General features: G+C 41.9%; 1 protein-coding gene across 13 annotated transcripts in view; it reads left to right on the top strand.

The window, feature by feature from the left end:
* The window catches only part of RNF19A (ring finger protein 19A, RBR E3 ubiquitin protein ligase), a 166154-nt gene that overhangs the window by 105016 nt on the left and 46566 nt on the right, over nt 1-14572 (top strand). For 7 of the 13 annotated variants that reach the window (XM_044421713.1, XM_044421710.1, XM_044421715.1 and 4 more), the window contains 2 exons: nt 143-286; nt 7467-9586. In XM_044421713.1, coding sequence (XP_044277648.1) covers nt 143-286; nt 7467-8157 — 835 coding nt within the window. In that variant the 3' untranslated portion in view covers nt 8158-9586. Of the gene's footprint in view, nt 1-142; nt 287-7466; nt 9587-12712; nt 12929-14263; nt 14544-14572 lie in introns of those variants that run through there. The other 6 variants (XR_006413859.1, XR_006413861.1, XR_006413860.1 and 3 more) reach the window with 3 other exon arrangements.

Raw genomic sequence — 14572 nt, 5'->3', positions numbered from 1 at the left:
AGTAGGAACAAAAGGAATGAAGCCCTCAAATCTGTTATTTGTATGACATTGAACAGTTGGTAAACTTTTAAAAGTTTTGAATTCCAAAGTGATATGAAAACTGAAAGCTAATTATTCAACTATTATTGAATGTCTCCCAAAGGTTGGAAGTCCAAGCAGATGTTCAGAAGGAGAGATGCAGTTTGAGTGGAGAATCAGGCACTGTTAGTTTAGGTACAGTTAGTGACAATGCAAGCACCAAAGCAATGGCCGGATCCATTATAAATTCCTACATCCCATTGGACAGGTAAGACTAAAGCAGTGGAATGTGGTGGGGGTGCGGAAATGATATCTCATTCCACTCAAATAACTTGGATGCAAAAGTGTTCCATATGCTGCAAGCCCTAGAATTATTAGTGAAGGCAGGATAAGATTAATGAACTCCCTTGCATTCAAATGCTTCTGGTATGTTTTATAGTCAGGATAGTACAAGTAAATAACAGGTTTACTCATGGCCTTTTATTCTGGTATACGAGAGCATTTTTGCTATTTCAAAGACACTACACATGGCAGGACTAAAGCCTGCCCAAAAGTCTCTCATACTCTGAAAGACCAGGGAGATATGTCTAAACTCATTTACAGTTAAAAGCTTTATAACAAAAAGATGCTGTAAATCCCAATTGTCATTACTACCCAGTAACCCAAATCTAGATTCCTTTTACACTGCATTTATCAAGAGAGGCACCCTGTTCTTCGTCGTGGCCTTTGTGCATCACACATATGGGTGCTGCGCCTGTGCCGTGCCTTTGGCCAGAAGATTGATAGCTAACGGTTTTTTTGGTGGGAAGCTCATAGCCTATATAGAGCGGAGCATCCACCATTTTGTTCAGTCTTTGCGACCGCCGTTCATTGTGCCTCGTGCTGCTTTCGCTCTCGCTTTGACCATCCCTCCTTTATCTAACCAGTCCGTTTGTTCTTCTCCAAGTTACAAACCCCTTTCGATAGTTCTTGTTGTTCTCTTGTTATTCTCTTGTTATTCCTTCATTCTCACTCTTTTCTCTTCTATAAAAAAACCCAAAAATATATTCTTACCCTCTGCACTATCTGCTCTTTTTCTTTTCTAACGATGGCGCAACAAGCGGCCTTCCGCAAGTGCGTGGAATGAGGGTCTAAAATGTCCCCTGCGGACCCGCATGACCTATGCCTCCTCTGCTTGGGGGAAGGGCATAGGACAAACAAATGCTCGCACTGCCTGGCCTTCTCGAAACAGGCCAGGAAGAATCGGGAGAACCGTCTCAGGAGACTTCTGTGGGACTGTGCACTCCTACAATTGGACCCACTAGTCTCCCGCCCTGCTCCGCCCGTGGCTGCGGCTACCCGTACGGCCCCGCCTGCTGCGCTGGCTTCCTCCAAGTCTCTGCCCTCACGCCCTTCTGATGAAACTGCGTCTGCTCTGGGCGATCAGCCTGCTTCCACACCAAGGAAGAAAAGTGAGAAGCGGAGGCACAGCGGCTCCAATAAGCCGTCTGAGTGCAAAAACCTAAGAAGGATAAGGCGGGAAAGCCTCCTTGGAAGCCTAAGGACCCGGAGCGCTCTAAGCACCAAGACTCAGGTTCGTCGGTCCCCTCAGTCCCGACGGCTATCATGGTACCGACACCACTGGGCCAGACGCTCCAGGAGGCTATGAGGGTCACCCCCCCCGGGCCCCCGGGCCCCCTCGTCGAGTTGTGGAACCGGCATCAGAATCCATCCATACTCCACTTAGGGAGTCCAACTCCAACTGGGAGATTCGGGATTCCCCTCCTAGGGCTAGGTCCCCCATGCCTATGCCCTCAGCTGGACTGGATGCTGTGATGGGGATGTCTCCTCCTGGAAGCCGCAGAAGTAGATCGTCTGAGAGGAGATCCGGCGAGTGGTACCATCGGTTCACCCCAGCCTCGCCGGTACTGATTGGCGAAGTTCAACAGCTTCTTCGTAAAGGAGCGATTCGTTAGTTAGCTCGAACGGAAGGACTTCACAGATTCTACTTGAGATATTTTACAGTTCTGAAGCGGGACGGTGGTCTTCGACCTATGCTTGACTTAATAGGTGTCAATAAGTTCATCACCCCACAAAAATTCAGGATGACCACCCTTCAAAATATCTTACCGTTGCTGAGGAGAGAGGACTGGTTCGCCTCATTGGACTTGAGGGATACCTGTTTCCACATTTCGATCCATCCGTGTCATAGGTGTTTCCTCCGTTTTGCTGTTGTGTCTGAAGTGTACGAATTCACGGTGCTACCATTCGGACTGGCTACTGCACCTAGGTTTTTACAAAGTGTATGGCTCCTGTCTGTGCGTTTCTATGACTGTGAGGAGTCCAGATTTACCCTTATCTTGACGATTGGTTGCTAGTCTCCCAAACCAGACAAGGACTTATTGCTGCGATACAGACAACCTTTTCCCTACTGCAAAATCTTAGACTTGGTATTAACAATGAGAAATCTTCTCTTGTTCCTACACAGATCGTCACGTTCATCGGAGCTAGCCTGGACTCCATGATGGCAGGAGCATTCCTTCCACAGGACCGACAGCAAGCTCTTGCTCAGCACATCCATTTGATCCTATGAGACAGGACCATTCCTGCCCGGTCCATACAGAGACTCTTGGGACATATGGCTGTGTCAGTTGCCATTGTCCCACATGCCAGACTTCGTCTCCGTTCTCTCCAACTCTTTTTCAACAAAGTGTTCTGGCCACAAAGCGACGTTCCGACGAAATTACTTCGGATCCCATCTTCTGTCCTTCACTCTCTACTGTTGTGGACAATTTCGACCAATCTCAATGTGGGGGTGCCTTTCCGGCCCCGATGCCCTTCGATATCTCTCGGTATCGATGCATCGCTGCTGGGATGGGGAGCAGTGTGCTCCGACCTACGGACTCAGGGCGTATGGAATCGACAAGAATCCAGGAATCATATCAATTTCCTAGAACTTCTGGCTGTATTCAAAGCTCAACGCTCGTTCGAGGACATTCTTTGGGACCGAGTAGTTCAGATAACCTCAGACAACATCGCCACAGTCTTTTATCTGAAGAAACAAGGAGGGACGAAGTCGCCGACTTTGGCCAGACTATCGATGCAAATCTGGGAATGGTGCATCCCGAGAGACTTTACTCTGGTGGCAGTACACCTTGCCGGTACGGACAATGTGGAAGCCAATCTTCTGAGCAGACACATGTCTGCATCTCACGAATGGGAACTAGACGTCCAGACATGCGACCACCCTTTCCATCGCTGGGGTTTCCCAGAAATAGACTTATTTGCCACCCGACAGAGCAGGGTATGCGAGACTTTTTGCTCGAGAGCGGGAATTGCACACGGATCATTAGGGGATGCCTTTATGATCCCTTGGAACAATCAGAAAATTTACGCTTTCCCTCCAATCCCCCTCATTATGAGAGTGATATCGAAGATAATTCATGACGGGGCCACAGGACTGCTGATCATCCCTTGGTGGCCACACCAAGCCTGGTTTTCTACACTTCACATCTCTCAAGAAGAATATCTTCATCTTCCACTCATTCTGTATCTCATTACCCAGCGAGAAGGCACGATTCGCCATCCAGATTTAATGTCATTGAAATTGACAGTCTGGAGAATCCAATAACAGTTGACACTGACTCGGTACCGATGGCATCTACTCGTGATTCGGATCCTGTCCCCGGATCCAACACGTTGCTACACGCTTTGAATCCATTCGTCTTTCCTGAGTCATCGGATCCAATGAACGTTCAGTCAGATTCGACAATTTTTCATCCAGACATTCAGCACATTCTTGATTCTGCGTTAAAGCCGTCAACACGGAAGTCATATGCAGCTAAATGGCGACGATTTTCTACCTTTGCCGAGTCTCGCGCATTCCTTCCACTCTCAGCATCTATAGATCAAATCCTTCAATTCCTATTAGAACTTCACCATTCTGGACTGAAGCTGTCTTCTATAAAAGTTTACGTGGTAGCAATTTCCTATTACCATGGCACAGTTCGAGGTTCATCCATTTTCTCTCAACTACTTATAAAGAGATTCCTCAAGGGACTTTATAACCTTAACCCAACAGTCAGACCAGTGATGCCTACATGGAGTCTTTCCATGGCCTTATAGGCGCGTACAAGAGCTCCTTTTGAACCCTTGGCGATGATCAATCTGCATCTTGTTTCCTGGAAGATGGCATTTCTGGTAGCAGTAACATCAGCTCGAAGAGCTAGTGAGCTCTGTGCTCTGCAGGTAGATCCTCCATATTTAAATTTCCACAGGGAGAAAGTTGTCTTGCGAATGGATCCATCCTTTCTTCCCAAGGTGACTACCTCCTTTCACATGGGACAGGACATTGTCTTACCCGCATTCTTTCCATCCCCGACGAATCCGCTCGAGAGATCTTTACACTCAATGTACGGCGCTGCCTGGCCTTCTACAGATCAAGGACCGAGTCTATCTGATGTTCCAACAAGCTCTTTGTCAAATACTCGGAACAGAATCAGGGTCTTCCAGTTTCCCTTCAAAGACTCTCCAAGTGGATAGTTCATACAATTACTCTGTCCTATCAGCTGTCCAGGATTGACTTACCCACAATTCCAAGGGGTCATTCTACTAGAGCTGTTGCTGCTTCTTCTGCCTTCCAATTGATGACGTCTGCAGAGCTGCCACTTGGGCTACTCCATGTACATTTGCTAAGCATTATCAGCTGGATGTTCATGCAAGACAAGACTGCTCCTTTGGCAGAGCCGTTCTTTCGTCTATTCTTCGTTAACGACACCTTCCCTCCTCCAATAAGGGTAAGCTTGCTAATCTACCATATGTGTGATGCACAGAGGCCACGACGAAGAAAAGCAGGTTGCTTACCTGTAAGTAATGTTCTTCAAGTGGCCATCTGTGCAGTCACACAACCCATCCGCCGACCCCGCTCGGTGTTGGTGAGTGGAAACATTTTCATTGGTATTGAACTGTTTTTTCATTCACAGTACCGATATCATCTTAGTAAGGACTCCATTTTTCCACATGGGGGCGAATGTTTGGTCTTCAAAGACTGAGCAAAATGGCAGACACTCCATTCTATATAGGCTATGGGGGGGAGGGGGAGCGGAGCTTCCCGCCAAAAAAACCGTTAGCTATCAATCTTCCAGCCAAAGGCACTGCGCAGGCGCAGCATCCATATGTGTGACTGCACAGATGGCCACTCGAAGAACATGTTACAGGTAAGCAACCTGCTTTTCTTCACATTTATAATTATTATAATCAGAATTTTCTGGTTAGAAATAATTACATGGGTATCTAATTTTATTTCTGTTTGACTTCTGGGTGAGGGGGGTGGATTCTCTTTCCTTCTACTATTTGAAACCCATTGCCTTGGGATAGCTGGTTTCTGTGACTGAGAGTATGATCCATTGTGACTGCCTGTAAGCCTCCAAGCTCAAAGAATTCTAGGCATTCTGTCAAGTGCAGGAGGAGTGCAATGCTGAAGTCAACTCTGTACTTCTACCTTGCAGAAGACTGAAGATGGCCAGTTGCAGCCTTCTAAGTCTTGTGCCAGAGCTTGCAACAAGGACGGACTTGAGGTGCTTCCAGCATACATTGGAGTTGCCCAAATGTAGTTCTTTCCATGCTGGTTCTAAGGGCAGAAGGAGGGCACTCTGGATTTGGAGTTTGTTTGTTTTTAAATTTATATGCTGCTGAATAACTTACCAAGGCTCCTACCTTCAACCTCAGAGCATGTTGCTCAGGTCAGAGCTGGAACTCTGAACTTTACTGTGGTGAACTAGACTCATTCTGAAGGACATAAGACTGGGTTTGGTTGCAAAGTTTTTTTTCCCTTTTGCAACTTCAGCACAAGGATGGCATTCAGGCATTCTTTTTATCTTCTGTTTGGTTAAAACAAATGTGTGTATGCCCTTATATTTCCTGGCTTCATATGATGCATCTACATTTCTTTTTATCTTGAGAACAAAAGCACATTTTTGTGTACTAGATATAGCTAGTGTAAGTTTTCTTCATTCTCCACCCTTCCACACTTCACTTGCCCAAGGTGTTTAGCTTGGTAAAACATATATTTTTTAATAATTCAAAGCTGTCATAAAACTAGTTGATGGGCCTCTGGCATATGTGCATATTAAGTGTCTATGCCACACTGAATTCTTAGACCATGTTTTTGAAAGAGTATTCAGTTGTACCAAAACCAGCAAAAGTTTCCTGTGGTGGCTCTAGAACCTAAAATGTGTTGTGACCAGACTTTGTCAGTTTCTTAATGAGGAAATTTGATTTGCAAAGTTGCTTTATGAAAGCAGAGAATCAATGCATAAATCTATGAATCAAAATTTGCAAGATGTTGCATTTGCAGTCCAATTATATTGGATTAATATTAGCTTATTTTACTTTAAAAGAGAAATTCAAGTGGTGAATGGGGTGGGCAAAAGGGCTCCATATGTATTGATAATCTAATATCCACAAAACTCCCCCTACGCTGGATACTGTTAGTGTGTTCCTCTTCATGGTCTTTCTGCATCACACATATGGGCTCTGCGCCTGTGCAGGGGCCATTTTTAGAAAGAGTAAGATCCCCTAACTAGGTGTTTTGGCAGGAGCCTTGCCCCCTTCCCCTTTTTGTTATATAAAATTGAGATTCCTTCCCTTTTCTCCAGTTCGTTTTTGACTGCCACCTTGGCTGCCTTGGATTCGTTCTAACCCAACTTACCTTAGAAGCCTCTTTTACCTCAACTTTCCTCACTAAATACATCTTTCTTTTCTAATCCTTTTTTGAATCTATAACTTTAACCTATCTTGTATGTATGTATGTTGCTCTTACCTCACATTCTCTGATTTACCATTAATGGTCTTTCTTCTACCCCACTACTCACTTTTCTAATTTTCCCCAAGGGCATTCAAGGCAGCATTTTGAAAGTGCATGTGCTGTAGCACCAAAATGCCCTCCACAGATGGGCACTTACTCATACTCATGAGTAAAGTAGACCACTACAAAAACTTTGCCAGACTTCTGGTGGCTGTGAGGCCTGTTTACACATTTTTTTAAAAATCATCTTCAGAATTATGAACTCAAGTAAAAAGACATGAAATGGCAAAAGACAACTTTCATATAAAAATTCTTACAGGTGTGCCTCTTCATGGTGATAGGTAGTATTTCCAACATTATGGGGTAGGAGGAAAAACCTGCTAAGTAAAAGACCACTGATATGATAGATGTCAGAACTACATAAGGGTGTATTAGTAAGCAGTATTTCATCCTGTTAAATTTGCATAAATATGTTGTGTTATATAATTGTACTAACAACAAAATTAGTAGAATGAGTCGGCTGATTATTTTTTTTCTAAACTGTTAGTTCATTTGGTTTAAAAATACATTTAAATTGCTTTGTGCAGTTTTGAATTTAGCCAGGGTGAATTCGCAGTTTCTTGTATTCTTAAATATGGAATTTTGTCCCTTTTTTCCTCTCTAGAGATGGCAGCAGTATGGAGGTACAAGTAGACATTGAATCAAAGCCTGCAAAATTCAGACACAATAGTGGAAGCAGTAGTGTTGACGATGGTAGTGCTGCAGGTCGAAGTAATGCTGGTTGTTCTTCAGCCTGCTTGTCGGAAAATAAATCTAGTGCCACCAAGTGGTCCAAAGATGCATCAGCAGGGAAAAAATGCAAAGGTAAACTAAGAAAAAAGAGTAGCATGAAGATTAATGAGACCAGAGAGGACATGGATGCTCAGTTATTGGAGCAACAAAGCACAAACTCCAGTGAATTTGACTCTCCCTCTCTCAGTGACAGTATCCCATCTGTAGCTGATTCCCACTCAAGTCACTTTTCTGAGTTTAGTTGCTCTGATATGGAGAGTATGAAAACCTCATGTAGCCATGGTTCCAGTGACTATCATACCCGCTTTAATACAGTTAGCATTCTTCCTGAGGTAGAAAATGACCGTTTAGAAAACTCTCCACACCAAAGTAGCAGTTCACTGCTTGTTCCAGCTGCTCCAAACTCAGAGATTCCACAGCTGAGTTATATTGCTGAAGAATGTGTTCATAATGGAACTTCAAGTGGTGCAGATGTGGGTACTGATGCAACACTGAAAGAAAGAAACAACAACCATTCACAGCATGCTATGGAATTAAACACTGCAATTCAGACTGAGATTTAAACCTGTTAAGTGCTGCAGAAATGTATGTACCACTAAAGAACCTTGTCAGGTAACTTTCAGTGGCCAGCAGAAGCAAAGCTTCAATGCAATTTACATTTTATATATGTCTCTATTAAGGCTTGCGTGGAGCTCTGTTGCAGAACCATGTGAAGTGACTTGAAGGTTTTAAATAAGTGCATTACAATGAAACAATAAGTTCATGTTTTGTATTCTTGCCATAACTTTGCTGAAGGTCTGTATTTGGATTAGGGGGAATTTTGGCTCGTGTTAAATGCTAAAGAGACTATTTATTACAGGTTTGATGTAAACAGTAAGTGAATTTCAAGTGCACAGCAGTATCTTGCTGGGATAAACAGTATCTAGCAAAAATAAGTTGCTATAACCATACCAAATATATATCAGTGCTGACAATTTGTCTTGAGCAAAATGTCATCTCTTAAGTAATGCCAAGGTGTACATTCTTTGAGCAAAGTTATGGCATTTAGCATACCTTTAAATAAAAAAACCTGGTACTTGATATATGATAGGTAGCAAGGTGACGTCTCCTTATCAAGAGAGTGGGGGTAATTATACTTGCAATGGACAGCAGAAAATATGGTTATGATATGCTGTATAAAGTTTTTGTAAGATTAAAGATCATTTTAACTTGTAATCATTGTAGAGAAGCTGATACAGTTACCTTTCCTTAGGTGACTTCAGTTAACGCTGTTTATTTCTTGGTGCCTTTGGAGAAGACTGGGGTTTTAAGTGCCTGGTCTGATGATTTTACTGTAAAGTTTTCCAGAATGTCCTCTTTTGTCACCCTTTTGGAATCCAAAGGAAAATTACAGCAAATCAACTGACTGTGGTAGATTAATGGGTATCATAACAGCCTACCAAAGACTCACTCAGGCTTTTAGTGGATAATGTTTCTGACATCTGTTTGCCTGTCATGTGCACAGAAATAAAGCACAGTGCAGAGCTAGCACATATTCAAACAATGGGCCCCAAATATGGTTGGCATTGGGTTTTCCCAGTTGTCCTGCCTGTGGAAGATGTTAGCTAAATGCAAGCTGAAGCAAGCTCAGCACATGCACTGTTAGAGGCTTGGTACACAATTCATACTGATGTGTGCCCTCTGCCCCTCCCCCATGAGAAAGGATGTGGTTCTTGGCATAACAGCCTTCAATAGTTTTGTTTTGTTTTGTGTTCTTTTTTTTGTAAGTATTGCCATTATGGTGCTACTGAACATTTGGTATATGAGAAGAAAGCTGCCATGGATGACAGTCCTCTTTAGTGGCTTCCCCTCATCATTTTCTTTACTGAGCTTATAACACTAGTGCCAGAGACTTTATTTGGTAACGCTTGTTATGATATTTGTATATTTGCTATTTTAATTTGCCCAATGATGTGTGTAAACTGCATACCTGAAATAAATGTCTGAGTACTATTTTATTTGTCCTCTGTCCATTATTAATAATACAAGTCATCTTTAAAGACTTTAATTTTGTTCTACAAGCTAAGCTCACTTCCTTTTATGGGTATCTTCCATGTATACTTAGTGTGAAAAGGTTGCTTGAAAAGATGGTATCTGAAAGTAAGTTTATCTTGAACGTTTTCCTTCCCTTCTACCAAATGAAGCTTTTCCATAAGGATGACTTGAAATTGTTAAGGAAGAATTATAGCTCATCCATTGAGCTCCTACATGCTTTACATGCAGTGGCCTTGGGCTCAGTTTCATTTTTGGTACTAAAAAAAATCTAGCAGCAGATGATATAAAAGCAACGCTGCCAAAGGTTCTGGTCATTGCTGCCAGTTAGTGTCAACAATACTATAGTCTGATGTATAAGGCAGTTTCCTGGATTCATAGTTGGCATACATTTCTACAAATCTATATTTTATGCAAAATATTAACAAACCACCCTAAACTGGCTTCTGTATGTAGAAATGAATTAGATGCACTAGAGATTCCTGCTGTGAGAATGGAGCTGATCTTGCCTGTTTCTCCTTACTGCAGTGCTACATCCCATGCTGTTTCCAAGGGTTTCTGCAGCTCCTGGAGCTCATTTTAAGGGGGAATCAGTAAAGCATGTTACCTGGACACTCCTGCAGGGGGAGACAGAGTTCAGCTTCATGCAACTCTTGAGTTACATCTAGTTTTATTTTTTCTTCTTCCACTAAATATGCTGCACTGAAATCTTCACATGGCAAAGAATGCCTGCAAATGACTTTTGCAGACGTGTCTAGCACCCTGATCCTTATCTGGACCATTATTTTCTGTCCTATGGATACAGCATTGGGAGAGGGAGCTACTGAGATGCCAGTAGGAATTGTCATAAACTGGGAGTCCCAGCATCCTCTGTTCCTCAACCCCAGCACACCTTTTCCTTCCCTCTAAGATGCATTGGAATTTTGGAGGAAGTAGCCAGAAGAGTTCTTTTTGCATGGGGTATCAGGAGGGCAGGATAGGGAAGGGGGGTTTAAGTCCCAGCTCCAAGATTACAAGATCTGAATAATTCTATGACCCTACTCAGGGCAATGTCAGGAAGCTGTATGTTTATGCCCTGAATCAATTTTTGACATTTCACTAAAATGATAAGTTTATTTATTTATTAAAACATTTTTATGCCGCCCCATTCGCCGAAGCCTCGGGGCAGCTTACAACAATAAATTAAAGTTAATAAATGAAGTTGTCAGCTTCAATAAAAAGATAGTTTTGAATATTGCAATTAATGAATCAATGGCATAAATGCAAAGTAAAATTTGAAATGAAAATCTGTTTTCCTAGGTATATTACTCATTGAAGTAGTCTTAATTTAAATAACACTTGAGAAATCCTAATTATGGAAGCAATTCTGTATTGTTCAGGACTATTGTGTATCTTATGTTTCTATGTATTACAGTGCTGTTAGAAGTAATTTTTACTCAGTTGTAGACACAATACAGACTTAGAGATTCCTTTGCGCCCATATCCAGAGTAACAAACTGCTTTTTAAACTCTGGGAAATTGCCTTTTAAGGAATTGTAGGGAGAACTTCAAAGCTAGCTCCAGCTAGATGTTCAAGACCAATTTGCACATTTTCTACCTGGATGCCACTCTACCGTATATCAGGTGTCTAAGGAAATGGAAGGCAGTAAATATTTCCTTACCATATTTCTAGCTACTAAAGACAAGTAGCTTCTCTCAGAGTTGTACACTCATTGTAGCAAGCAAAAGCAGCAACCATGTAGTAAATGTCTGGCTGTAGCTATCACAATGTGTCCTATGGGTCGGGGACTCGATGCTAGCAGGCCTCTGGACTTGGGAGGTTTACAAGGATCTTATTCAGAGGGAGTGGGAGGGATGATAGAGGCATTTCTACGAAATGGCCATTCTCAGTGATCTAGCTGAGGTGCTTCAGAGATGGTGGGAAGGAGGCGGCAGAATGTACAGGATACATTGCAAACTGGTTCCTCCAGCCTCCTCCCCTTTTTTGCCCCTAGATGTCACCTTACCCCACTCTCAAAGGCAAGCTTACCAACACTGGAGAAGCAGCCAGCATGGTTGTTTCTTTACTATCTGTGAAGGGGCTGGAGACTGGCTTCTCAGTTCCAAGGCTGCAGCTCTGTCTGACCTTCAGTCTGGGAATCTGAAGTACCCTATGCCCCACCCCCCAGATACTATCTAGAGTCCATAGGATCTCTCTTAAACTAAATATACCTACAGTCTTTCCCAGTGCTGAAAACTTAGCTCTGGACTACACTGGGCAATAATACTGCATTATTCGTAATAGCAATATCATTGTTAAATCTAAATATAGGAATGTTATGGGTAGCCATCACTGTTAATGCAGGAAAAATGGTTAATTAGGCATAGTTGAACATCTGAATACATTGCATATTTATCTATGACAGTTGTCAGATCTCTGTATCCTGTTACGTAGTAACAGTCTTCAGACTCTGTTCTGAACTTTTTCTAGTCTTATCAGCACTAATTATTGACTAATTTATTATATTGCATAAAAGAGAACCATGTGCTATAACTGAAACCATGCAAATCTTTGCCTGATCAAGGATAATTAAAATCATGCATTAATTTAGCATTTTAAAAATCAATTTTTATTTCATTACCTAGTTTATCTACAGTTAAATGTTTGATTTTACTGTTTCTGCAATAAACTGCAGAATTGAACAACATAAGCTATAGGTACAGTCTAGCCAAAGTTGATCACTTTTAATTCAGTATTTACTGATTTCATTGTGAAAGTTAAGGCACTGAAGTGTGATGAGAGAGTACACAAACTAAAGAAAGCTTCTGTTCAGAACTGGTATACAATTGAAAGCTAGCCACTGGAAACAAACATGAGATTTTTTGCTATGCTTGTAAGTAGTTGGTTGACCATTATTGGAAACAATATTGTAGTCTGATTTGACAATGCTGTTACTGAAAATTACAACTGCCGCATGTAATAAAAGTGACTACACAAAGAGTGAAAGAGAAGGAAACTCTTTATACAACCAGTTGCATAATATGTAGATGTTATTTTTAAAAATTCCATAACCTGGTTTGCTCACTTAAACTTGTATGTGACTGCAGGATCCAGCCTAGGGAAGAAGCTGCTGTCAAGATAGGAAACAGTTCATGCATGCTCTTCGAACGCCACACCTGACTAAATGTAAGGAGTTACAGCATTTTCTTTGGAGTGTGCAGAGTTTTGAAGTTTATCTGGATTTTTAAAAATAATTATGAAGATGTAGCACTTCCAATGCTTGTATTTTATAGTCATAAAATTAAAATGGGTGTTCTGAGAAATCCTCCTTGAAATGACAAATCAGTATAATCTAGGGTTGATTTATATAGTGTAGGATTCTGATATTTAGGTTTTTTGCTCTGTTCCCCTCTTTATAAGAGCATAATAGTTTACTACTTCTCCCCAGAGCCATTGTCTTCCAGTCTGTCAAAGTAAAGTTCATGCTGCTGGTCCTTTACCGGAACTAGAAGTAAAGTTGACTCTTTCAACATTCCGCAAGGTGGACATACTACCTCTGTGAGAGGTAAATAGCTAAGTGGAACAGAGTAGTTCTAGGAACAAGGATGCATGCATACTCTCTGGCATCCAGATGTGTTGACAACATCAATTAAGTTCTCTAAATGTACATTTAGTTTCTATTTTTATATATTATGCAAAGATTAGCCTCACATTAGTACTAATGTGAGGACAAAACACATTACCTCAAGGAAATGAGTTATGCTGAATATTGAGATATTAATGACTATCTAAAACCACCTGCTTTGGCATCTGTGAAAGTTCTGATGCTTTTCTGTGTTGATACAAGAATTAGAAAGCTATTCACATGACACAGCTCCTTTTGGGGCATGAGCATATACTTGCAGTTCCCTACTCGTATGTTATATATAACAGTCTGGTAATTGCTGCATGTGTATACAACATGCCACAATAAAATAGTGTGCAACACTACGTACATTAGTAACTTTCTGCACATGGTATAGGGCAGGGGTCTCAAACCCGCGGGCCAATTGCCGGGACAGGCGGGGCACGGGGAGGGGCCCTGCGGCCTTCAAAGTGCTGGCGGCGCCCGGGCCGGCCGCAGGATGAGTGGCCCACCACCACCGCAGTGGTGGAATACTTGATGTGGCCCAGCCTCACCCAGACTCTACTTCCAGAGGCCCCCAGGTAAGTTGAGTTTGAGACCCCTGGTATAGGGTTTTGTAACATGCAACAGCCCATCTTTCATTCTGTTTTACTAGAAGGTGAAAAGCAGTATTCAAATAGGCTAGCTATTGCTGTTTTTCCAAAAATTCTGATCCTACTATTTGAAAGCTGAATGATCAGTCTTGAACATGCTATGGAATAATGTTCAGCTGTTATGCTGATACTTGTTACTCTAGTAAGATAAAACAGACTTGTACTTCATACATTGTGAAATTATACTGCCACAAAATGCTGTAATGAACACCAAAGGATTAGAAAAAGAATAAGGCTTTCCATGGCTACTAGTTTGGGACTTAATACATTGCCTATATAACATGTAATAAAATTATATTATTGCTATATTTTAGTGAGGGTGGTATGCATGCTTGCCACATTCTGGGGAGCATAAATGGGAGGTGTTACTGTATTCATAGGTATCCCAGAGGTACACAAGGAACTGAATGCTGGACATGAAAGGGAAACAACCTCTTTCCTTAACTGATCTCTGTGTGATTGTGTCAGAAGAAAACACTGAACTGAAACAGAGTTGGGTAACTCCTTGAACTATTTCTTGTAGAAATTCTTTATAGTGAAAACTTTCTATTCATAGGTGGGTTTTATAATAATTTCCAGAGGGGTACACAGTTTAGTCCATTTCACTAAAAACAATGGAGTTTTGTGGAAGCTCAGAGGCTAACAAAGTTATGCTTTAATAAATTTATTAGTCTGTTGAGGTGCCATAA

Source organism: Varanus komodoensis, unplaced genomic scaffold, assembly GCF_004798865.1.
Source record: "Varanus komodoensis strain SLA01 unplaced genomic scaffold, ASM479886v1 scaffold12, whole genome shotgun sequence".
Lineage (NCBI taxonomy): Eukaryota > Metazoa > Chordata > Lepidosauria > Squamata > Varanidae > Varanus > Varanus komodoensis.
The sequence above is the reverse complement of the archived record's forward strand: the minus strand, read 5'-3'. Positions and strand labels throughout refer to the sequence as shown.